At 45.4% G+C, this 23,119-nt stretch overlaps 1 protein-coding gene across 6 annotated transcripts; it reads right to left on the reverse strand.

Moving 5' to 3' along the window:
* Nucleotides 1-289: 289 nt before the first annotated feature.
* LOC121045764 lies at nucleotides 290-15,363 on the reverse strand. Of its 6 annotated transcripts, XR_006077433.1 has the most exons (8): nucleotides 15,156-15,363; nucleotides 8,091-8,211; nucleotides 7,392-7,507; nucleotides 4,343-4,430; nucleotides 1,479-1,568; nucleotides 567-635; nucleotides 411-446; nucleotides 291-316 (listed from the first exon to the last, which is right to left on the reverse strand). XR_006077433.1 is itself a non-coding variant. In XM_042288866.1 (7 exons), exons 3-7 carry the CDS (start codon nucleotides 7,429-7,431, stop codon nucleotides 313-315), a joined length of 258 nt encoding a protein of 85 aa, XP_042144800.1. In that variant the 5' UTR covers nucleotides 7,432-7,507; nucleotides 8,091-8,211; nucleotides 15,156-15,363; the 3' UTR covers nucleotides 290-312. The 6 variants fall into 6 exon arrangements, 1 of the variants encoding a protein (XP_042144800.1); XM_042288866.1 differs by lacking the exon at nucleotides 567-635 and having other exon boundaries at nucleotides 290-316; XR_006077428.1 differs by having other exon boundaries at nucleotides 296-446.
* Between the last annotated feature and the right edge of the window lie 7,756 nt (nucleotides 15,364-23,119).

A 23,119-nucleotide genomic window follows, 5' to 3' on the forward strand; every position in this document is an offset into this window, starting at 1 on the left:
CATAGACGTCATTTGATCGAATTTCGTGACAATTTCGCCATTGTCAACCCCTCGTAAACTTTAAGCTGGCCAGCCGAAAAACTGCAATATTTTACATGGCCTACCATTGATTCCATGCCTGATACACATAGTGCCGGCTTGCAATATGGGAAGAAAACAAAGATTGAAGGACAATTTCAAGACCCAAAATTTATTTATCACAATGTCATTAAAATGATGTTTTTTTTTTTTTCAAGACTAAGTTAATCACCCAAATGTAAACGATCAGTGAAAAAATAACCTTTCCTTACTTCCTGACATGTCTGTAAGGTGTCAGCTGAAAGAAGAAAAACATTATAAATTAAGTGGGCATATAACCAGAAATATTCTTGCAGCACATTCAAAAATATGCACAGAAGAACCTTGCTCACATGTTTTCTCGGCTGTTATGTTCACGGAAACCGGTCCTATTGAACGTCCAAAAGTATATATGTGTTAAAATTACAGGCTTCATGAATTTCCTTCTTGGTTCTTATGCCCAAACACTGCCACTCAAGGTGGCCGGCATGACTACTAGGAACACATACCCTGTTCCTTTTGCTTTACTCCCTTTATTTTACCTCCTTGCCTCTCTGCACTGTGTTTCTTGCTTGGTCCTGTATGACAATAAGAGATTCAGGCGGTCACGACACCCCATTTTTCTTTACCACCTCCATGCCACCATGTTCAAGCAGTGCTGATTGCATCAAGCCCCACTGCTTTGATGTGGCATGCAGGGTGCAGTGATTTGTTTGAGGCAGCTGTGGTTTAACTCGATGGGCTCAGAATTTTGGCATCCTTATATTTCAATATTTTTTTAACTGCAACTCTAGACAACGCATCACTGCGATGGCGCGGCTGTCGGCACAGCACATGTACACACATGTCTGCTCTCACGAATCTAGTTCCTGCGTATGCAGTGCCCATAGCTGCTGTGGGCAAACACAAGCTTGTCTGTGAACAGTGTGTTACTTATAGTACAACCACAATTTTAAGAAGTGTTGAAAAAATTGTCAACATATAAAATAAGGCAATCTTTTTTACAGCCATAAAAGCTACGGTAAGATAAACAGAGAATACAGCTTCCTGAAACATCTATAGCTATCCCAAGGGCATTATCAGTTGTTACATCTTTGCTCATGTCATGATCCTTTATTGTGACTGCATAAAGATGCAGCAGCAGGGTTCTACTGTATTTCACACAATGTTTGAATGTGCAATAGCTTTAACTTCCACAACATATCAGCCAACCACAGGTTGTCAAAATGTCAACTCCACAATAATGTAATAAGTATGAATACAATAATAATCCCTGGAAAAGGGGTACAAGGGGGAGAAAGGTCAAAGAGGAATCTTCTTTGTTCCCTTGTTCCCCATTTTATTTGATGTGATTATTATCGTCAATTTGGTCTTGAATAAAAGGGTCTATTCGTGTCTCTTAAGAGAGGGAAGCAGCTTACCTGGAAGAGCATAGCGCCCCCGGGACAGAAATCGAGAGAGGCTGTCCTCGACTGGCTTCCCCACATTGCTGTACTCCGTGAAGGTGCGAGCTGAAAGAGCAAATGAGAATTGCAATTTAAAATGATAATAGCCCCTAGAAAGCTACACTCAAGTATTGGTACCCTTTTCCTCATTGTCCAGTTCTGCCAAAACGGTCATTCATCCATTTGGATGGTGAAATTCGTTCATGCGCATGCAGCTTGTGGGCACTGCCATGTTGTTATTGCGTCATTACTTGAATTTAATGTAAATATTCACTTCACCTTAGACAAAGATTTATATATTACTTTTGATAAGATCTTTGGATGCTTGGCAATTTTAACAGCAGCCTGGGGGTGCACTCATAGATGCACCACTCTTCAATCAGTTTGGGGAGTGCGTCTTTAAACGCTCACTCTTTTTATCGTACGGGAGGAAGCACCATCTATCCCCTAACATCGGAAATAATTTTCCTTTAGAAATTAAAGCTATGATGGTAGCACAAGAAAAGTTTCGTACAAAAAAATATAGGCAAAATAGGGACAAACAAATTTTTTTTTGGTCATGGGTCCCCAGTCAAGGGGTCAAGAAATAGATTAATCTTGTGTGTTAACATTTTTTTCAAAGCAAAAACATGACAGGACTATGTTATCAAGTGTATAGCTCTTTTTACTGTGGTCATAATGAGGTGGCATAGCCTTTGTCATTTGCCCAATAATGCTCAACAAACACAAAACTAAAACAAAACTTCTCGCAGACCAAGAGCCATTACTACATGCAGTGCAAGTTTTGAGGGTAAACATTTTGGCAGAGGCCTGCCTGGTCGGGAGAAAGCTTAAAAACTCGAAAACATCCGTCCACACACCCGCATCTGTGTTCCCTACATAAAGGGGACTAGCGAAGCGCTGTCATGTATGCTGGTAAAAGAAAGTATTCAGGATTCCCACAAACCGGTATCAACACTTTGACGTATGATGCTGCGAATTAAAGGTCATCCCTCTAAACAAAGAGCGCAAGGCATTGTATATTCAATTCCATGCCACCTACATTGGAAAAACAAAGAACTTCCCAGAAAGAATTCAACAACACAAAAACAACTGCAAATTCGACGACGAGCACAGCGCTGTTGCAGAGCACTGTGAGGACAATGAATATCGCATAAACTTTGCCAACACCCTCATAAATGTTGAGACAAACTTCTGCCAGCAGCTTTTTATAGTCATGGCATATCCAAACAACACCAGGAAACATCAATAGGTCCACTGGCACATTGCCATCATACTACGTGAACGGACTCAGCCACCTAACGAAGTGAAAAAAAAAGAGACTATCGTAGAAGAAAACGAAGCTGTTGTCCCCTATCTGGAAGCAGTCACCCCTGAAGAAAAAAACAAGCTGTTTTTGAAACGTTGGGACCTTGTTGTAGGATATGGTTGGTGATTTTTTTCAAATTCCAATGTATGAGTTTTGCATTTGTTTGAGTCATCATTCACTTTTTTACCATATTTACCCGCATAATGAACACACCCCTTTATTCTGAAATTGACATATATTTCGGGGGTGCGTTCATTATGCAGAGTAAATTTCTGCATTTACACACTTCGCGAAAATGTAATTTTAGGTGGCAGTATGACACGGCAAAGTACTGTGGCATGTCTCCACTGACAGAAGCGCATTGACGGCTGGTCGTGGGCGCGCTACAATAACCATGTTCTACAATTTGAAAACCTTTTTTTAGGGTGCTTTCGGTGTGCCTTCTGTCAAAGGAAAAGCGCCCTCCGAGTGAATAGTAAAAAAATCTTGCATGTAAGAAATTTAGGTGTCCAATAAAAGCATATGACCAAATAAGATCATATAAAAACCTTATAAAAACATATAAGAGCAATATAGGAAATATATAAGATTATATAAGAAGTTTTAAGAAACTGAAAAGAAGTTTCTTATAACTTCAAATATAATTTTATATTGTTCTTAATGTTTTTATAAGGTTCTTGTATTTTCTTATATGATCTTATTGGATCATACGCATTTGTTGGACATAAAATTTTTTTATACATTTAAGATTTTTTTACTAGGGAAGCTCACTCAGCATGGTGAGTGACGCGACCGTCCTTAGGCCTAACCACTTTCACGATTTCACTGTCCGAAAGCACACTACAGATGACCGCGTGTTTGTTGACATCAATGCATTCTGTGGGCGAAACATGTCCAAAGCTGGGCAATTCCTCGACCCCAGCTTTGTTACGTGTATGCGCCGCTCGGTTTCACTCTTGATCACATCCGCAACTACACACTTGCAGCCATGAAAGCATGTACCGCTATGCTTTGCCTGGTTTGAAGTGGCCTGGCCGCTTGGCGGCGAAAGAAAATTGGCTTGATGGCTAGCCGAGTTGGACGTAGTTTGAGACTCATGGAGCGAGTAGACACGGTAAATAAAAACGTTCTAAAAACTTCTCAGGCGTTCCTCAAGCTTTGAGTACTGTGACCTATTTAAAGCTTGAGTAATTAACATTCAGCTCTAAGCTGACTGTGGTGGTAACTACGCACCCACCGGATCAATCAACCACCTCCCTCTCGTTACCTGACCCCGCCTTCTGCACATGGTTATGGGCGGGACTGTAACACATGGCGAAAGGTAGACATATGACTGGTCCAACGAGCATGTAGCTTCTACTACGATTTCAGCTGGTCATTCAACAGAGTATAGTGATGCAGCACAAAAAAATTTGTGCCATTTCAGAATGTCTGAAGGAGAACATACCCTCAAACATCCTGAAACTGTAGAGAGTTTCCTGCAAAGCCACTCGATTTGATTGGCCAAGCAGTAAATAAAAGGTACACTCACCAAAGCACTGTGTCGCCCATGATAAGCCTGCAACTCCCTTCAATAATTGGGAAACAACCAAAAAGCCACAGGAATGTAACACTGGATCCTGAAACAGAAAAAAAACAGCAAAATGCAGGAATTAACACAATATACAAACCGCTTCAGCGAGTGACACTTAAAACTAGCTACAGTTCTTTGGGCACCGTCTTTTTATTACAGATAATTGTTGAGGACGTGCTGTCATTATTTTTCTAGTCCTGTAAACCTTTCCCATTCGAAGGTCTCCGACGTCGGTTTCGCAAACTTCATAAAATCTGCCATTGCTCCATTATCAAGTTCTAGAGCAAGTGACAAGTTAAAATTCCAATGGTGGTGGCTCACAGACATTAAGCACCTGCTTCAAGCCCCTCGGCTGTCGAGAAAACACTATGTCAACCGCTCCGAAACATAGGTTTTGTGCAGAAGAGAGATTGAAGTATGCTACTGATTCAGTAGAACTACATCATATTCATCAACCATTGTTAGCCGATTCACTATGCAACTCATCGTGAAAACGAGACTTGGACTTGGCCAGGGCAATATGTTTTACAGAGAAATGTTTACCGATTTGACGGACGCTGTCATTTTATTAAGCAGCGTTATATATTTGCTCTTTATGAAGCAGGTGAAGAGAAGCAAAACACAAATAGTGCTATGGACAACGGCAAGTTGAAGAAGTGATAGGACAAGCGCTACTTGTGGTTCTTCAACTTGTCCTCGTACTGCCATTTCTGTATCACTATTGTTTGAGCAACTTGTCAAGCGGTTCAATTTAGTACCCGTGAAGCGGCTTGTCAGTGGCCTTGTCACTAAAGCAGGGAACATGCAGACAACAAATCACTTTGATGGTGATGACCACAACATTTTCATGTCATCTCAGAAAAATCGCCCCCCCCCCCCAAAAAAAAAAAGCTAATCCTGCACTTACGTTGTAGAATGTGTACATCGTCTGACGGCAGAGACTGGAGGGTCACACTGCAGTTCTCTTCGTGCGTTACACTCCCAGTTTCAATGCGGTGACCAATAAATGTTTCGGTGATGCAAAAAAATAGAAAGAAAAAAAAAGACATTGCTCTGAATATTTTGTTGTTCCCCTTATTTAACTTATCAAAACCAATTTCCCGTTAATTGGACCTCAAAATAAACGTGACACGCCGACCTATTAAGGATAACAGCAATCCAGTCCTCGTCAAATTAACTGAGGACAATAAAAAAAAACAAGGAGGTCATGCAATAATTCTATAGGGGAGTGACAACGGTCCCAGGAAGATATGCTTCAGTTTGTGCAGTATCATTGATTTCCTCATTCGACAAGTGTCATCAGCTTTGGCCACTGCTCATGCATTACATTTTAGAGTGAAGCACACTGTACAATGGCATGTTTACTCCATGACATGCCAACCTTTTGCTGGGTTCCCAATTATCCAGAATAACACAAAAATTTGCAAATAAAAGAAGCAGTTACATCAATATGTCACACAAATCTATGTGAAACGAGCAGTCTAGATCAGTGCATGCAGGGTGACTCCATGTGGGGCTGTATAGGAGCTTTAAAACCACCCCAATAGCTTGTTAAATCAAACCCAATTATCCTCTGCTAAATGTGTGAGCTACATGGTCTTGGTAGACAGTTCAAATTCCTCACTTACCCCGCATATAAGTCCTAGAGTTGTATTCACACTGCTTGCGTTTGCTTTGGCCTCCACCCCCCCCCCCCCACCCATTTTCTCCCACACTAGGAGGCAGAAACACTGTTCTTATTCTGCATGTGGCTGATTATTAAAAGCCTTTTGGCTTTTCAATTTAAGTAAATGCACATATTGAAAAGGAGCTTATTGCCTAGTAATCAGGTCTACGAGAAAATTTTGAAGTGTAGAATATATGAAGTTTGCTAGACCTATGCCGGACAATATTTACCCTCCAAATCAAAGCAGCACCAAATGTGTCAGCCATGTGCCCATGACAACTTCAGATGAGACTAATGACAAATGCATAAAGCATATGCTAATTACAGAACGACCCAATACTATGACCCAGAAAGTTGAACAAGCTTACGTGAACACGCTTACAAAAAGATATCTAGAATGCCAAAGAATCAATGGAAATAAAAATAGGAAGACTTGACTGATCCTCTCTGAAGTCCCGATCTTGGTATCAATAGCATGCATCGATGCTTACAATCATGCTCTGCGGTGTGGCCAGAAAACACACCTGAGTGAAGCTCCCAATCATTATGCTCTTAGGTGGACAAAAGGCTCACTTCAAACAGCTTTCAGCAATAAAAAAAAGCATGCCAGATACTAACATAACATGGTTTCCCCAAAAATAAAACATATAAATCTCCAACATCTTTTGGGGCTACGGAAACAACCAAGGACGCACAAGAATGGAGCACCTCATCCCAAAGTGAATGGAACGCCAAGGTGCAACACATTGCTCTCCTAAGCAACTAACACTACTTACAATTTTTTGAACACCTTCCTGGTAAACTAAGAGCGGGAATATTAATTATAATTACATGTGGTGCATCGCCTTCAGGATTGCTGGATGATGTGAAACTCTGGAAGATCTTCAAGATTAAAGTGAGCAGAAATGTTTTACTTGGCCTGAAAATGTCTCATACTTTGTATCTTGTTCAGAGTTAAGCAATAACACCATAGCTATCTACTAACACATTACGCTTAGAAAGTATCACCTACGTAAGACAAGAATGATTCAGACACTACCTATTGTTAGTGCCATTTTGTAAAAGAGACTTGCACAGTCTGTTCACTTTCCATGTGGCACACCCATGAGTTCTTTCGCCGGGCAGATGTGCCAGACGCATATTAAATCTCTCACACCGGCCTCCATGTCCACAACAAGGCTCTAACATTTCAGAAGTGTGGTCACGTGGCCATGCCCCTCTGCAGATTGACTGCTGTGGTGACATGTAGCTCAACAGCGGTGGACTTCTCCTACTAGAACCTCAACATGGAAGGAACGAATTCCCAAGGGCTACGGCAGAATGTGCGGAACTTGAACTGACCGGCTGTGGCAGCAAACCCTCTCCAAGTTCCAGCCATCATTTCAACAGGGACGACGGGGAGCACAGGCTTTGTCAGTAGCGACGGCACCCTCACGAGCCAAAGTCCGTGGCAGCACCTGTGACAAAGAGCCCTCGCATAATCCCTGTCACCACTCCGGCTGGGATCACAGGGAGCACAAATGATGGCGGTGGAGCCACCACGAGCCAGAGCTACATGGCAGCACCTGCAGCAGCGAGGCCCCCACAAGTATACCACTCACCATCTTGAATGGGAACTCAGGGAGAGCAAGCGTTGGGAGGTGACGACAGCGCCACCACCAAAAATGATGTGGCAGCACAAGAACCAGGTTCTGATGACAACAGGCGCTGACATCCAAGTCAACTTGGTGGCTGTCCAACCAAACAGACGTGACGCGTACCTGAGAAGGCAAATAATGTTTTGTAGTGATCGAAGTGGCCAAAACGTTGCCAAACGAAACTCAGCATTCAACTCTAATGATGAGCCATGCTGTTTCGACTATGATGGACATATGTCTGCGAATCGCTCTAAACCGCAGAAGTGTGAAGGCTGCATCAATTTTAATGGACATGGACAATTAATGAAACATTTTTGTGTGCAGGCAACAAACTGCCAGTGAAAACAGTGATGAAAACTCAAGTGAGTTACTCCGACACTGCTAAATAAATAGTACAGCTTACCATCATCTCCTATTGATATCTGCCATTAAGCCTGTACCTCGGCACTGTAGGTGATGTCAGTGGTGTCCGTCTCAGGGAACTCAAACTAGTAGTTCACTGAGCAACTCCTCCTTGACCAGGCCTGCAGCGATTATAAATATGAAGAACAGATATATTACGTTACATAAATGACACAAGATAGAAAAGGCACAGACAGTACCATACCTTCCAAGTTTGGGGACACCAAATTCGGGATAATTTCTAAGCAGGGGAGGGGGGGGTGTTTTAAAAAGAAATATTGAGAACAAATTTGCATGAAGACAACTTCATTATATTTATATATTGCACTGCCTATGCTCATGGGATTTCAGCCGTCCACAGTGATGGCAAAAACTCTTCTTTAGTACAAAAGAGAGGGGGAGGGTAATTTCTCTTTTCGGGAGGTTTTTCTGTCAATCATACAAACTGATCAAAATTTGAGAGACTTCTGGGTAATACGGGGAAGTTGGCAGGTGTGCAATACTAAACAGACACAATTTGCTACCGGCAATGGCAAAAGAGAATGCAGGTTGGATCTGCTATGCATAAAGGTAGTTTGAACAACATATACCATATAGAGTGTACTCACGCAAGGCTAGCGAGCGGTGCACTCTGGGTACATCACCGTATTTGTGTTCGTGAAAGCAGACAGCGGAAAGCGCACAGCCTCACGGGCCACACTATGAAGCGAGCATTCTACGGTTCAGGTGACACCACGCATGAAAAAGGTGTCGCTCTTGTGCGACAGTCTGCTGTTGCACAAGGAAAAAAGATGAACTGGAGAAAAAAAGACAAGGACAGCAGGCGTTGCAGACTCCCAGTTTCTGCAAATCCCGAGAGTCCGAACATGCGTGCAAAATGGTTTGGACACTCCACTTGAAACGAGAATGACTCACTAGCATCATCGGGCAAAGCCCACACAAAAATCATGACAAGTGGAGATTATGTGAGCATGTTAGTGAAGTTAATTAGTGCCCGTCTATTTTGTGTGTCCAAATAAATAAATAAATAAATAAATATATATATATATATATATATATATATATATATATATATATATATATATATATATATATATATATATATATATATATATACGAGTAAAGCTATACGCCCTCCGGAATGCACTTCGGACGGAAATGGCTATACGCACTCCGCTTTTCTCGCATAAAACGCGTGGTGACAACGAATTTTCTAAGGCCCGCTTCAGACGGGGCAACTTTTCCAGCAATTTTGAGGTTGCTGGCGGGTTGTTCCCTAGCTTTCCCTAGATCGACGCGAATTGCTGAGATCGGGTCCGGCTCGAACAAGCGAGCAACTCGGAGCAATTCGAAGACGGTTGAAGCGGCTGCAGCCAATCAAAGACGCGATATTTTCACGTGACACCCCTGTGGTGGTGATGATGACAGCTAAAGACTTAGTTCTAGTTTGAAATGGATCGTTTTCGGAAATAAACAGTTTCAGAAAAATTAGTTAGTATTCTCAACGCCGTTCAAAGATATAAGAATGCGTTTTTAGCGCGTAGCTGGGCGTCTAAATAGTGAAAGAAAAATCAAATTTAATGATGATGATGGCAAGTCGGAGCAATTCGGTTGTTGCGTGTGAACGCGGGCGGCCCGTGTTGCTGGTGTTGCGACGTCAAGTTGCTGGGTGAAATTGCTCTGTCTGAAGCGGGCCTAAGCGGAGGCATGGCATAGGGGTCAAGGTGTCCGCTTCATACGCAAGTGGACGCGGGTTCCATCCGCAGCGGGCCTGCTTTTTTTTCTTTCTTTTTTTCTCAAACATTTTGTTTTGTCGAGGCATTTGGCGATATTTAGGACATTTCTTTTTTTTTTTTTTTTTTTTTTTTGCGATAAACAGTAAAAAAAAAAAAAAAATCGAATGTTGTTGAGAAACTTCGCAAAACTAAATGGTATGGGACTCCCTTTCGAGGTGCGATCGGGGACAGCGGGGCTTGGATTGCCGGCTGGACGCCGCGAAGCGGCGTGTACTGGTTACGATTTGTAATTAGCAGCCGATACTGTCGCCGCGAAGCGGCGTGAACGCAGGCGGGGGGCTGTGTTAACGAGCTCCCCAGTGATACACGCGCCGTTCTAAAAGGGTGGCCCGAGCGGCATGATCTCTCGGAGGAGTGCGTATAGCCATTTCCGTCCGAAGTGCACTCCGGAGTGCGTATAGCTTTACTCTCTCTCTCTCTATATATATATAGCGCAGTAGATCAAACGGCTTCAACCACAATGTTTTCTTTTTTTACGCGTTTCGCTCGCGTCGCTTGAGATCACCCACAGCGATAAGACGCGCGGGCCGACAAAGAAACCTGGCCAGAACAGATATGGGTAGGCAGCGATGCGTGCCGACGCGAAGTGACGACCCACGTGCGATAAAACGTTTGACAGGATCGCTAGGTTGGACATTTGAGAAAAGGTACATGGAAGTGACGTAATGCAAAGGAGGAGCGTATCCTAGCAACACTCACGTGGCGGCTCTGCCCACTTTGACGCCGCTACGTCATCGCAAACTTGACACCCGTCACCCGTTTCAGCGACGTCCGGAGCCAACCACCGACGAGCGGAAGTAGCTACGCATTCCCTGAGGCGTCCCTACGCGCGGGATACGGGGTAGGATTTACTACGACGCGGGGAGCAGTTCCTGCGTTTAGCGAAGGAACGGCAACCAATCCTGTGCGTCGCTGGCCGTCGCATCTGTTCTAGTACAGGTGAAAGTATTGAAATACAATCAAAACCTTTTGGGCGTTGTTAAAACAAACCGCTTTTTTGTACCCTTTTGCAATACATTTAAGAATTAATTGGAGAGAAAGTTGTTCCAATATTATGCGGGATGTGCGCTACCCGCCTTCTTCAAACCAAAATGTCGAACCACGAGGATATGGGTGTGCCGGGGGCAGCGGAGGGGTCGGCGGAACCAACGGGGAGCGCGCGAGTGACGGCTGCTTTAGTCAGAAACAATTTTTTTATCTTTCGAGAACTTGCTATTGCTGTGCTCAAATAAGAATGTTTGGCGCAACATCTGGGATAATTCTTTCAAAGTGGTCCAGTGTTTATATGGTGGTATGCTAGTCAGAGAATGTATATTTTTTTTTCCTTTCGAAATTTAACTATTGTGCTCAAATAAGACCAGAGTGTTCAACAAGATATCTGTGATATATACTTAAGATTGCCCAATTGCTTACATGGTTCCAGTCGATGCTCAGTTTTACTTCCAAGAATGAAATATTACATTCCATGTTATCACACTTTTATTCATGAAGTCACAGGTTTTTCTTTAAGAAATAAAGCAATTTTCAAAACAGACTACATGTGCACTGTCTTGAGATAACACAAGCACCTAACTTTGATGAAGTACCATAAGAGAGATAATAAAATGGAGCAGAAGGCAAGACGCTTTGAAGCATTTGTAAAATGAAACAATGTCCATGACAACAATATCCCTGGTTCAATCAGCAACTAAGAAAGCAATCTCTGCAAAAGCAAGCATTTCTTTCTAGAGGTAGTCTAAATTACTTCTGAGTTCTTTGCAGGGGCAATCCAGATGACCTGTTGGTCTGGCAACTAAACCTCCGAACCTTTTCTGTCACTGTCGACTGCGTCTCGTGCCTTCTGCTCATAAAAATTTAAAAAAAGGCTGTATCGATTTCACCGCGATGCACTCGACACGTATCCGGAGGCAGCACGCTGGCTGTGCGACGAACTTCACAAGGTGTAGGAGCTGAAGAGAGTATGTAGCTTGTGGACGGCCATGACTGTGGAGCAGGAAGCGAAGTGTGCACTTTACGGCTTCCACGGGGAGGGCTTCACTGAGGGCAAGAATGTGACGGGGTCCTTGGTGGTCAGGACCTCAGTCGTGGTGGCGAGAGGTTCCCTGTCGCTGGCGCCGTCCGTGCTGGGCACCACCGCAGCGAGGGCGCTGAGGGGCTTCCCGACGGAGTCCCTGGTGGTCGGGACTACCGTCGTGGCGGCGGACCCCTTGCGTGTGGCGCTCCGCACGGGCACGTCTGCGGCGGGTTCCGAACCGGGCGACAAGGCGCTGCCTCAGAGCCTTCCCCCTGTCCGAGAGGCCGACCGGAAGGCCGACCGGAGGGCCGGCAGGAGCCAGCCTCTCGGGAGCCGACGCTGACCTCTCCGAGCTCGGCTCAGAACCGTCCAAGCTCGGCTCAGACTCCAACTCTGACTCTTCAGGGTCGGAGTCTGACTCCGGTTCTGGCTCGCTCGATGCAAGGCAGATGTAGTGGAGCACTGCACATGCCGAAATAATGGCGGTGGCTGTTGAAGGGTGGTAATACAGAGCCCGGTGCCTTTGCAGACACCGGAATCTGTTTTTCAACAGCCCGATGCAGCGCTCCACAACAGACCTGATCGAGGAATGCGCCTTATTAAACCGGCCGCAAGCGGTGGAGGTCGCGTGGTTCCCGGGGACAGGGGTGATGAGCCAAGGCTCCAAGGGGTAGCCGCTGTCACCTGCATATGTAGAGGATGGAACATATTACATTCTTTACTTTTTAAAATAAAAGGCAAGAAAACAGCTGTGTGCAACTATGTCAATTATAATGTAACTTAAGTGTGACTTAAAAGTGTGTTAATATTTCTGCACTACAGTATCAGTTTACATCATGATTAATTAGCACCAGCTTGCCTGCAAACTCCCTGTTATTTCATGTAACTATGTGTTTTCCTGGTGGGTTGTATGGGATGTGTGCACGATTCCTTAGGGGTGCTGTGTTGTATGCAAGTGCATTATTAGGCCCTTGCATCCGACAGATAAAAGCTCTGTTGCTTTTGGGAGTGTGGCCGTGACCTTAGGCACGGGCAGAGCAGAACACGCTGGCCTTGTCTTTGGCAAGCAAGGGGATAAGGCGCCAGTTCGACGAACCTCTTTCCTAATCCTCGGTGGAGTTGGAGATGGGGAAAAGAGAGGGGTGGTTAGATTGGAAAGGAGTCAGGTCCTGTTGGGACACGGAGGGTCTAATAGGAGGAGCTATATAGGCAGACCGAAGAAGAAGGGTCAGGGAAAAGAATCCAGTGTGTGGGACAGAGACGACCCGAGGACAGATTTGGCGAGCCCCAAGTGGCCAAGGAGGAATTGATCCCATTCCGTACAAACTGACGACCGTCAAAGCGACCAGGCGAGCCCTCAGGGATCGGCGAAAGAGCTCCAACTTCATGCAAAAACCAACCAGCAAGAGGGTACCGGCAGACAGTAACAGTGAGTGGGCCGAACCGGACAACGACTCGCACTGCGGTTGCATGCCTTGCATAGTCTATCACTGTCGTGAGATTGGTCTAGTGTGGCTTTCGTAGCCTGCAGAGTGTGAGAGTTATGTGGACATAAACAGAGATTAATGGCCAAACTTTGGGTGTTGTCTCACTTCAAGGAGTTCCAGCAACTGTGTCTGTGTGCTCACAACAAGCACAGTACGCGTGGTACTGTGGCTTTCAAGCAGTGGGAGCCACCGTGTGCGTAAGGAATGAATTTAGTATGCTCACCAAGCAGGAACCGGCCGTCGCGTGGCACCTGCCCTTGCTCGAGTTGGTTTCGGAGCCAGGAAAATTGCCACACGAAGGAGTCGTGCACCGACCCGGGATACCGTGGGTCGATGCACATTATCCGGCAGTCGGCGTCACACACCTGAAAGTGAGAGAGATATTGACATGTAATTACCTGAATCCACAAGTAGTAGATTGTACTTATGGTTCACAAAGCAGTCGCAATTTCAGAACCTTTTAAGTTAGTTTGTCTGACACATGCATGTCAACACACCTTCCTGGATGCAAGGTACAACTAACTACCTTAAAACAAAAATAATGTTTTTTTTTTTTTGTTTCTTTTTACGGAAGCTCACATGCTACGTAGAGCACACGCTCGCGCAGTCGTGAGACCCACAGCCCGCAGTCATAAAACGGCATACTTAAACCGTATCGGCAATACGTTTTTTTTTTTTTTTTTCTAGAGATTTGGGGCGCGTTTTGACAACGTAACATGAGTGTACTTACCACCATCACGTTGAGGGCGTAGAAGTACTTGCGGAACCAGTACGCCGCCTTCGTGACGGTGGGGTCGTTCTTGGACGGGCCGACGATGGAGACCATGGTCCCGTCCACGCTACTGATGACGCCGGGTATCTTGCCGAACAGCCTGAAGCCCTTCTCCGTGTCGAACCTCTCGCTCGGCGTCTCGGGGAAGTGGATCCAGCCACGCTGGACCCCGAGACGACGCACGATAGCGACGGACACGGCGCGGACCGCAACGCTGACTGTCGTTTGGTCCCGCGCTACGTGTTCGTCGCTCGCCACCATGCCTTGGAAGCTCCCCGTGCCGTAGAAGCGCAGTGCACACAACACTTGAAGCTCCACAGTCATGACCGTCCACGAGGTACGCACTCTCCCCACCTCCGGTTCCTCGCGAAGTTCGTCGCACAACCACCGCACCACGATCTTGGGCAGGCGGTATTGCTTCCAAAAGATCTCCTCCGCGAGCTCGAATGCATCGCGGTGTTCCCGATACAGCCTTTCTGGCGAAAAAAAAAGCTCTATTAAAGAAAAAGACGAATTGACGAGACGGCGACGCCTCGCCGCCGAACACATGCTGCCAATGACACCTAGTTCCGAGCAAGTACCTTTTGAAACGTACTCGGTACAAAACGAAACGTCATTTTGTTGTCACGTCCGGTAGCCGACTCCGCCCAGTTTTGCCGACTCCGCCCACATTTTTCTAGGGAAATTACGTCACTTTTGTTTCCAACCAATCAGACGTGATGACGTCACTTCCGTGTACTAAAAAAAGGTACATGTACAATGTCGAACCTAGCTATCCAGGTCGACCGACGTGTTGGGTGACCGAATCATGGCTTCGCGATTAGAACTCGCAACCCGTCGGACGGTTTGACGAAAAGCGCGAGGAGAGATGCTCGCCTAAGGAAAATACCTGTCAGAATACACTTCTCGGGCGCGATTAGGCAAAGGCAGGGCAAGGAAACAAACCAAGGAGATGCTTGAACGGAAGCTTAGGAGGACACAGAGAAAAAAGGCTTACCTTCGAGAAGCACCGAGGAATGAGCCAATTGAGCAGTGCCCATAACCTCCAGGGCTGTTCATTCTTGCTCGCGTGGTGCCTCGCCACTTATTAGTCGCAAAATCCATTCTCGGACGCGGCATATCGGATCGATATGAGTTCTACGTAAAAATAAAAGACACACCAAACCGCAACAAAGCTTCGGAAGCTTCGACGCAAATGAAGTTCAGGGTGGATTGGCTTGTAAAAGACTTTGTTTCGAGGTGCATAATAAATGCGAAAATAAAAAAGTTAACGTAACATTATTCGTAAAACAGTGGCGAACCGAAACAATAAAACGTTTTAACAAACTTAAAAAACTAAAACAAATGTATTAAAATAAAAGTTTTATACGGGATACGAAACTTCGCTTAGCCACACAACTACGACGGGATTTTAGTTTCGGTTTGGAATCGGAGGCTGCGTATTTTCGACACCGATTGGATATCCAGGGGGCGTGGACAATGGCGTCATGGACGTAAAAATAGCAGCTTTTATTTTGACATCTTAGTTATTGTTACGCCAACAACACGTTTTCTTTGGATGCCGCTGACTGCATTGTGAAATGTCGTTAGCTCGGCGTGTGTGTGGCCGGGTGCTCGGCTCGGCGGCTCGGCGGTGTCCGCGCTGGTGCGTGTTGTCACCATTGCCGCCTGTACTCGTCGCGTTCTTAGGAACATCAAAATAAGCGTTCTCCATCTTCAAACTTCGCCCGGTGCCGTCCGTCACTCCTGTTGCAAATGAAGATTACGTGTACCGGAGGCGACAGAGCCCAGCCGCAGTAATTTCGTACGCATTTTTCTGGAGCTGTACTTGTGTGCAGTACGACGGATTATCATCACCCTTGCATAGAATAGCTGCGAAGGCCGTGCAAGCAGCGAACGAGTAGCCTTGACTGGCATGACTGCACCCGATGCTGGAGCGCTCGTGGCGCGCGATCCAAAGCAACGAGCTCGCGCTTTTAGCACTGTCGTCGACAGCATTTTTCTTTTCTTTTTTTCAGTGTTAGTCATAAAAAAGAAATGTCGTAAATATCGTCAAATGTCCCAACAAAACAAAATGTCCGAAAAAAAAAGGCTGAAATTTTTAAGGTCTATGAATTAATTTTTTTTTTATTTATTTGTTTGCCAGTTGTTTTTTTTTGCGCCCCTCTTTGAGTACTGTTGCTTTTTTTTGTATTATTTTCACGTTTATTTTTCGTTGGTTTTACTTCGGATATTATTTGCATAAGCATTTTTGAGCTGACTTCGCACCTGTGGATATTGTCATGATGGATTCGGGAGCCCATATCCGGGTCTTATAAATTTTGAGCCATTGTAATTTCAATTCACTGTAAATAATTTAGGAAAAAATGAAACGTTTGTCTGTAAATATGGTTGTATTAGCGCGTGTGGATGTAGATTGTAGTCATATATTAACACTATTAAAATATTCAGATATGGCTAATTGTCACATTTTTATTTGCCTGGCTAACAAAAGTGTGTCAACCAATTTTATTTTAGTGATCTGGTGTCTTCGTGTATATAAACTAATTTATTATTATTTATTGAAAATATAAGAACGTAGGATTTCATTATCCCATATTGTTAACTTCTCTCATTAATTTAAGAAAATTTACAAAAAAATAGTACAATTCGTGACATATATTCGGCGATTCAAACATTTGGGCAAGGAATGAAGAAATGCGTTGCATCCTTAACACGTTGTTTGAAGTTATATAGACGAAAATGGTCGCTCCCAGAAATAAGTAATTGTAAAGTAATTGCATTACTTTTTGATGTAATTTGTAATTGTAATGAATTATTTTTCACATAGTAGTAGTTGTAATTATGGTTAAACTACTTTTGGAGCGAAATGATTGTAATTGTAATTAAAATACATTTTGGAAGAAATTTACCATGTATGGTTTTCTTCGATTTGCCGCGGAACACAAGAGCCAATTGAACCTCTAGCGTATATTATAACTATGGTTTGTACCTAAAGTTTGATTTACTTGCAGCAGAATTTGGCCGGTATTGCACTGCCACCGGGGGAGCTTGATTGACAATAGGATGAGTATAAAAAGACGATACCCGAATTCTGTATTGACACCTGCCAATAAAAAGACGCTAAAGGGTTCTTTCGCCATTTGATTGCCATTGTAGCGCCTACCACGTCAGTGCCAAATTTCAATAAAGGGGTAATACCGTGTCCATAAATTTCAAGCGAGAGCAATCGAATGGCGATAGGGGCAATAGAATGTCAGTCAGATGTATATTGTATGGCGGAAGCCATTTTTATAGGGGTAAGCACCTCGTGCTTGCAACGCCACAAAGATAGAGTAACACTTTTTATTTTGCACACAAAATACTGCAACTCGAAAAGAAAAAAAAAGTTTCTTGGTTCACAGTAACATTTTAGATTTGTTTAAATACGAGAATGGAACGGAAGCAGTCGACTGGTAATGTCTACTTGCGTCGCCTAGGCAAGAGAGGTCTCGTGTACTGAACTTCGCACTCCATACCGTCGCCGAGAAACGTTTGTGCGTCGCAAGTTGCCTGCAATCGTTGCCCACCTTGCTGGGTCCTACTAAACGTTTCTGACGTGGACCTCCTATAGCAGTGGTCTCAAACTCATTTGAGTCTGAGGACCAGGTATCCCATACCGGAAAAGTCGAGGGCCAACGCAGCGGGGGGGGGGGGGGGGGGGGGGGGGACGATTTTAAAAAGAAAAAAATCCTCGTACTCTATGCTTTTTGTAACTCACAGTTTTGTATAGATTTGTTGGTTTATATAACTACTTTGGGGCATCACGTCATGTGATATCAATAATTAAGATGACACCGCCCCGCCAGCGTGCCAGCATTTTTAATGGAACAAGAGGGAAATTGCTCTGTCGTTTTCGTTGCTTAATTCGCTCGGAAATTCACCAAGCTCAACATGTCTCTAAGAAATCAATCAGTTAATTTGACAGTTCTTGCTTTCCTGACGGTTTTTATTACAACACACTGAGAAAATACTGTGATGGCTCTAGTCCCGATATCGTATCTTTATCTTTGGCAGCTGCTCCTGCTGAACGAGAGTTCGCGCAGCCGAGATGTATCCTGAAACGAATAGTTTGCGCTTGCAGCAGTAGCGTAATTGTTGTACATTACAAAAGGCTGGGAAGCAAAAAAAATAAAGCGAAACAAAGGGCAAATGAGCACAGATAAGTATAAACTATGTGAATACGTTAAAATAGCAGAGCTACTTTTCGAGCGGAAATGAATCGGCATGATGAGATCACTATGGCGCATGCCATTTCCAGCGCACGGGAACCGGAACGCGTGGCCGGTTGCGTGCGGGCCGCGTGCTTGAGACCCCTGTCCTATAGGAATGCAATGTCGTCCTGCGGTTGTAGATCGCAGCTGAAATGATGTCGTGAGGGTCTAGGAGAAATCGTCGACGGTCAACTCGTCGGCGGTTCATTCGTCGAATATGCCGATTCGTCATAGGGCGATTCGCCGCAGGAAAAATCGTTCGAGATGTTAACTGGATGCAGCTTTTCAAAAGCCAAAATATACTCTTTTTTCTGACGTTTTAAAGCAAATACTTCGCCATAGTGACACCTAAAATTGCCGCAAGGTAAATTACCCCCATGTGCCCTTTCTTGTCGAAGAAAATAACTTGGCACTTTCACCGCTTTCACGGTGCCATGCGTAGATTTTTTTAGGGGGGGGGGGGGGGAGGGGGGGGGGGGGACTAGCTGAGGAGGCTGGGATCTTTATGACCAGGGGAGGGAGGGTTGAAGCCCCATAAGCCTCCTCCCTGTCCACGCCACTGCAGTTGGGGACGACCACTATGTCGCGCACGTAACACTAAGTCGCGTGTTAACCTACCCGGTCCACCCGTTCAAGCCGCTTCGCTGTGACAGTCTGCGACGACTTGTTACAAAAAGTAAGAAATAAAATTAACAAAAGGGCGATCCCGAGATGACACATTTTTCCACTTGTCTCAAGGTCCTTTCCTGTCTTTGCCCTCTTGCGATTTTTTTTTTTTTTTTTTTTTTTTTTGTGGTTTAACGTTGGCGCTGCGCTTAGTCCAGATATAGAGTAACTGTATAGGCATTGCAGAGCTAGAGTATAGCATTCCTTTTCCTTTTGCCGCCAACTCAGTATTGGCGGAGTTGGTGGCAAAAAGCGGGCACAATCCCTCCCTCCCTCCCTCCTCTCCCCTCCCCTCCCCCCGAATCAAAATCCTGGCTATGTGCCTAGCTGAGAACATGGCGGCGGTGAGTCTTGTCTTCTTGGCAGGGGAAAAAAGCGGGCACAATCCTGGGTGTCCATCCATAAGTTTCTCTCGAGAAGAAACGCAAACCTTTCTTGCCATTGTAAATGAGCTGAATATTGGTGACTCTAGCGAAATCAACGCCGCGTAGCGGCAACACCGAGGAGCTCAGGAGAGGAGGTCGTTTCAACTCTGTCGTCTGTTATCGCTGCCTGGTTCACGTAGGCAGCATAGAAACAAACGTTGTTTCAGTAATTATTTTTATGCTTCCGCCGCGTCATTCCTACGCACTGACTAGATGAAGGTTTCTACCGTCGAAAAATCGCTTTGCTTTCACATGTAACACCGATCTTATGCTGCACTGAAAGAATTTATGGTGGTCAGCGTGCTGAACGACGAAAACGACCTCCTTTTGCGCGCCATACTGCCTGACCGGCGCGCCCCTATTAGCCCCGAGAAGTTTGCGTGGCGCCCCTGTACGGCCAACCGGGTCGACGTCACCGCAAGGAGATAACTTTTCCCCGACTCGCCCCGCTCGCCCTGTGGAGGCTGTGACGACGTTAGCTGTCGGTGCGCTCGTTTCTATTTAATTAGTTTTGGCGTGTTTTTCGTAGGAAGTGTAAATTTTTATATGTGCCTTTATTGAGGTATGGCCTGTAGCTACAGGCGAAACTTAAAACAAAATTGTAAGCATGGTTGACAGAGCAGACAACGAATGAATCGTAGCTGGTCTATGAAAATGAAGAAGTATGGCCACAATTGCACGAGCATCACTATCGATTTACATCTCGCAGAATACATGCTGCTGATGGTCTGAACGAATTGGCAGGTTAGGTATACTATTTGTTTTTGTATCTGTTTTTAACCAAGATCGCCGAAGAAGAAAAGCTGCATGCTGCTCAAGCAACATACTAAATACAGTCTGGGCCATAAGGAGAGAATCACAAGTAAGACAGCCCAAGTGCAGGGGCAAAGCAAAAAACAAGGAACATTTATTATATACATTGCTCGCATTTGACCTTTGCTGCATTCGGATAGTCTTTCAATGGACTACACGGGTGTTATCTGTGAACTTGCGGAAATCTGCGAAGGTGTCTAGCTCGTTATTAGTCCCTTAAGCCCTAAAATCCAGATTTCACTTAAATCGAATTGTCCTGAAGCTAAAATACCACAAGCTTTTCTCACGCAGACTGTTTCCCTTCACAGGTTCCACATTTTCTGCTACTAGTGCTGCATCTACCACTGGACAGCCGTTCGAATGCTTGCTTTTACTCCTGTTTTCCTCTGCTGTCAGAAAGTCCAGCTGTAGGGAGTTTGGAGGTTGAGTAAGCTTTTGGGGACCTGCAGCAGTGTCTCTTTTAATTGGAAATGACAATTCAGACTAAACGGTGTATTTTCCGAATACCCAAGGTTGGAATAAAGAATGTCAGGAAAAAGCATAAACATTCCAAATTACGGCACTATTGCTGTGCATATTTGGGGCAATTCACTACATATCACACTGCAGAGGCAACTGGGGCAATTCGGGCGCTGTTGCTGCTACCATACAAACTAATTTCCAGTAATTGTGAATCTTCTAAGAAATATGCCTGCATACGTGTATAAACTATATAATTAATTCACGAAGAAGCCACAATAATGTAAAACAACCCTGTTCCACGAGCACTTAAAGGATAATCAGACGCAGGGCCTTTAATACATCTGCGAACCAGCGCATGCAGAGTGTCAGCGCAGAGTAGGGGTCGCGAGCTAATTTGCCGACCACCGAAAGGCCGTTGATATAAATGCCCCTTCAAATGCCTTGCAAGCGGGATGTAATACCGTCCTAAATCATGAACATGCAAGGAACAGAATTCCAGCGTCTGAAACACTTCCGCCATCGCTTCACCGACCCCTCGCAAGATTGCCTTGTGACGTTTGGACGGACGGGAAGGTTCATCGGCGGAATTGCCTCCGCCGATAGCTTTCGGGATTTGTAACGCAATTTTAAAGTAAAAGGGGCAAGCAGGCTTATAAAATGTACGGAAGCACTTCAATATCGGCCTAACTCCTCGTCTTGTACACGGGGTAAACAAAGTCCAGCTCCTCGAAGAGCTTGCGGCACACAGCGCCACACCAGGAAACCGGTGCATGGGAAGCGAGCCGATGCGAGATCGCGGAGCGGAGTCCTTCCCCTGACGTCACGGAACACCTCATCCAATCAGGGCGCGGCGACCGGAGCGACGCTTGTGTTCGCTCTCGGGGCTAATACACGAACTCATCTCTGTTACGTCACGGCGCGGTGGTGGCGCGTCGCTCGCATTTCCGGTCTGGAACTGTGGGCAGAAGTCCCCATGCCAGACGTGTATTCCTGCGTTGTTTTGAAAGGAACCAGACAAAAACCTGCCTTCTCGTCAAAACGCCGCGACTGGGGCGGTGCCGAAAGTGTCGAGAAAAGTTTGAAGGTCAGTTTTCACGTGCTCGGTTCGTGCGAGGATCTGGGTATGTGCCGTGAAAAGGGAAAAGCAGACGCCGTCGGACAACGATTGCTTGGGTGGGAAGCACTTTGGGTTGAATTCACGGATACTTGTGGTCATCTGATTTATTTTTTTTGTTCCAACATGAACGCAAGAAAACCGTCAAGTTGTGCGGACCACCTGCGGATTACGTTCAGTGCGTCTTCAAGTTCAAACGGCCTTCTGATCGTTCGAACTGTCGTCCGCTCTTTCAAACGTTTCTGCTTGTCGTCTGCTCTCTTAGACGACGCCGACCCGTAGACCAAATGTTGTTCCGGTACTTGCGATAAGAAATAAGTGCAGGCCTCAAAAGACTTCAATTTGAAGGTTGGTAAGCAGGCTCGACGTACAGAGTAGATACATGAAGATGTTGATAATTGTTACCAGTGACCATCACCGACTTGTTATGCCTAATTCACTTGGTCCGATTCTGCTTGCGATTTTCGGTATCGACGTCGACCATCTCAGCTACGGTTCCTGCTTTTGCTGCCCGAGCGGCGTCGCGACTGAAAATTGCGAGCGAAATCTCATCATGCGAATCAGGCTTTAGCGTACACACTGCGACGTCCACGCGGAATGAATCGCCACATATGTCCCATTATTCACGCGAAGTTTTGCGGTGTAACGAGCCTCGGTAATTTCGCTGACGCCGCTCAAGATAGTCAGACATTGCCAGGAAGTCGTAGAATCAACAATTCGAACGTGAAAAAGGGCGGGGGGACTCACACCGACGCCGACAACATCGCATTTCAATGGATTGCTTATGAGCGACGGCGTGCTTCTTGTCCACACCCCCACCCCGCATGCGCTGCGCCGGTGGCGTCCGCTAGGGGCGCACCGGTTTGTTTGTAAACATAAGTTGGTGTATAGTTCACTGCAGTTGTGAATAGCTGAGCTGCTCGGTGAGGGCGGCACCCGCTGTGGCTTTGCGCATCGGAGGGAGCCCCTAGAGTAAGTTGCAAGCAGGAATGGCGTCGCGAGCTCTAAGTGCTGGTACTGCTGAAAAAGTAGTTCCTACCTCAGTGCTGCTCCTGCTTGCACTGGAACCTCTTGTCCTTGTTGTCCAACAATGATATAAGTAGCTGTAGTGTCTTGAAAGCTGTTGGAAACGATCTCGCTCACCATGTCGTGTGCAGTATTGTTCCCTCGGTTCTAGAGTGGCAAGCCCCAGAACTCTCAGCGCTTTCTTGCATCCTGTAACTTCTTG

Source organism: Ixodes scapularis, unplaced genomic scaffold (assembly GCF_016920785.2).
Source record: "Ixodes scapularis isolate PalLabHiFi unplaced genomic scaffold, ASM1692078v2 PGA_scaffold0__279_contigs__length_252992795, whole genome shotgun sequence".
Classification (NCBI taxonomy): Eukaryota; Metazoa; Arthropoda; class Arachnida; order Ixodida; family Ixodidae; genus Ixodes; species Ixodes scapularis.